Source organism: Helobdella robusta, assembly GCF_000326865.2.
Source record: "Helobdella robusta unplaced genomic scaffold HELROscaffold_97, whole genome shotgun sequence".
NCBI classification, from domain to species: domain Eukaryota; kingdom Metazoa; phylum Annelida; class Clitellata; order Rhynchobdellida; family Glossiphoniidae; genus Helobdella; species Helobdella robusta.
The window spans coordinates 159,327-161,612 of NW_008705551.1; the positions used below are offsets into that span (position 1 = coordinate 159,327).

The following is a 2,286-nucleotide window of genomic DNA, read 5'->3' on the forward strand; positions in this document are numbered from 1 at the left end:
TGACTTTTAAGTTCTTTCGCCACGTAAAACAGATTTTAGATGATAAGTTGCATATATATGTACTGCTACTAATGCTAGGTAGTAATACTGCCGCTAAAAAGTAATGGTTATGTGACAAAGATGCATGCGAATTTAATTAGTTTAGTTAGCTTAGCTTAGAAAGGGTTAGCACGTTAGCTCAGCCAGCAGGCGACAGCACTAACTATTTTTTAAAATTTAACCTTCAACGCTTGAACGAACCACGAAAACAAATTGAAAAAATATTAAATTAAACAAATAGCTAAAAAAAAGTTGATAATGGCAGTCGATGTCGTTGTTGTCGGTTCTTGTATGACGGATTTAATTAGGTTTGTCTTTAATTATTTTTGTTTTAAAAATTTAGTTTTGAAATTTATGCATCTCTCCATCATCTCTTAATGTGCCAGTTACGTTCCACGATTGCCTAAGCCTGGCGAGACTCTTCACGGGAATGCATTCAAAATGGGATTTGGTGGCAAGGGGGCCAACCAATGTGTGGCAGCTGCAAAGCTTGGAGCATCAGTGGCCATGGTGGGAAAAGTTGGAGATGACGTCTTTGGTCACAATTACATGAAGAACTTTGAACAGCATCAAGTTAACTGCGGTGTGTGTGTTGTATATAAAATAAATAATACATAGGTGGCTTATTTAAGTTTTGAAAACTTATATTTATTTGTAGTATGTGGTTTGGTGATTGGGAAGAAAATTTATAATAGCATTTAAATTATAAAAATTAATTTTCCAAATGGCATCCAATCAGATAACATGCATATGTCTTCTACCAGCTCAACTGGAATGGCTTCTATTTCTGTTGCTGAAGATGGTTAGTCACAGTTCATTTCTTCATTTTTAAACTGATCCAAAATTATTTTTTTGAATATAAAATGAGAATTCTCATTTATTTCAGGTGCAAATTCTATAGTAATTGTAGCTGGGGCTAACCTAGAATTGACTGAAGATGATATTATGAAAGCTGAACCAATTATTTCCAACTGCAAAGTGTTGATATGTCAACTGGAAATAAACCAGCAAGTCACACTGGCTGCATTGAAATTAGCAAAAAAGCATGGGGGTAGGTTGTGTTAAAATAATTGCAATTTATTCATTGGGAAGTTACAGCTGTCATTTTTTCATAATTTTTTGTGAAAATTTTCTTTATACAGTGTTCACCATTTTAAATCCTGCACCAGCGCCATCTACATTCAACACTGAACTTTTGAAATATACTGATATTGTCTGTCCAAATGAAACAGAATCAGAGATAATCACCAGCCATCCTATCACAAACATCGATGATGCCATAGAATCCTTGCATCACTTCTTTGAGTTAGGCTGTTTGGGCACTGTCATCATCACTCTGGGTGCTAAGGGATGTGTTTTCAGGTGCAAGTCTGAAGAGAATCATTTACATGTTGGCTGTACTCAAGTTTCTGCCACTGACACCACAGTAAGCAAATTTTTTTCATTTTTACTCTTTATTTTTTTATTTTTTTTTTTACCATGTTTTCATATGTTGATTTTGTGTTCTGATGAATTTTATAAATGCTAAAATCTAATTTTGTAAACAACTTTGATATTTCAATGCATTTTTCTTGCAGGGTGCGGGAGATGCTTTTGTTGGCACCTTAGCCTACTGTCTGACTCGAGGTATTCCATTAACAGTTGAACATCTTTCTATACTCGTGAGGATTTCTTGTGATGTGGCCACAGTAAGTGTGCAAAAGAAGGGAACTCAGGACAGTTATCCATGCTTTGATGAACTTTCTTTAGACATCCAAGAAAATTTCAAACTTCTTTAGTTCTAGTAATTCTAATAAATCTGGCTTTATTTCATCGTGATCATGCGCCTTTTGATGTTCGAAATTGGTCTCAGAATCGAGAAGTAAAAAAATTATGTTATGCGCTTCAGCATTTATCAGGCTCATGATGTATGCTGTACAAAATAAAACAACAACATTACTGAATAAGTCGCTCTCGAATTAAATTAATAAATAAATAGACTATTTGTTCTAATAAAATGTAATAATTTTTAATAATAATGAATCAGTGAACATGTTTTTCAAGTTAAAATGATCTAATTTTTTTTCTTATTCAATATTGAGCCAGTTGAACGTAATGTAACATTACATGGTAACCATAACAAGGAAATCAGCACAGCAACGTTTGTAAACAATACGTTGCTAAGGAGTTTTTTATTTTTCAACCATGCAATCTTAAAACAATTTCTTAAATATTTCTAGGTTTTGTACTAACATAATGCTTTTGCCG

General features: G+C 33.5%; 1 protein-coding gene across 1 annotated transcript; it reads left to right on the forward strand.

Annotated features, from left to right (window-relative positions):
* Window positions 1-297: 297 nt before the first annotated feature.
* Window positions 298-1,817, forward strand: HELRODRAFT_91240 (hypothetical protein; the record flags this gene model as incomplete). Its single annotated transcript, XM_009033738.1, has 6 exons — window positions 298-347; window positions 426-622; window positions 779-841; window positions 926-1,090; window positions 1,182-1,465; window positions 1,617-1,817. The coding sequence occupies 6 exons, from the start codon at window positions 298-300 to the stop codon at window positions 1,815-1,817; spliced, it is 960 nt and encodes a 319-aa protein (XP_009031986.1).
* Window positions 1,818-2,286: the final 469 nt, after the last annotated feature.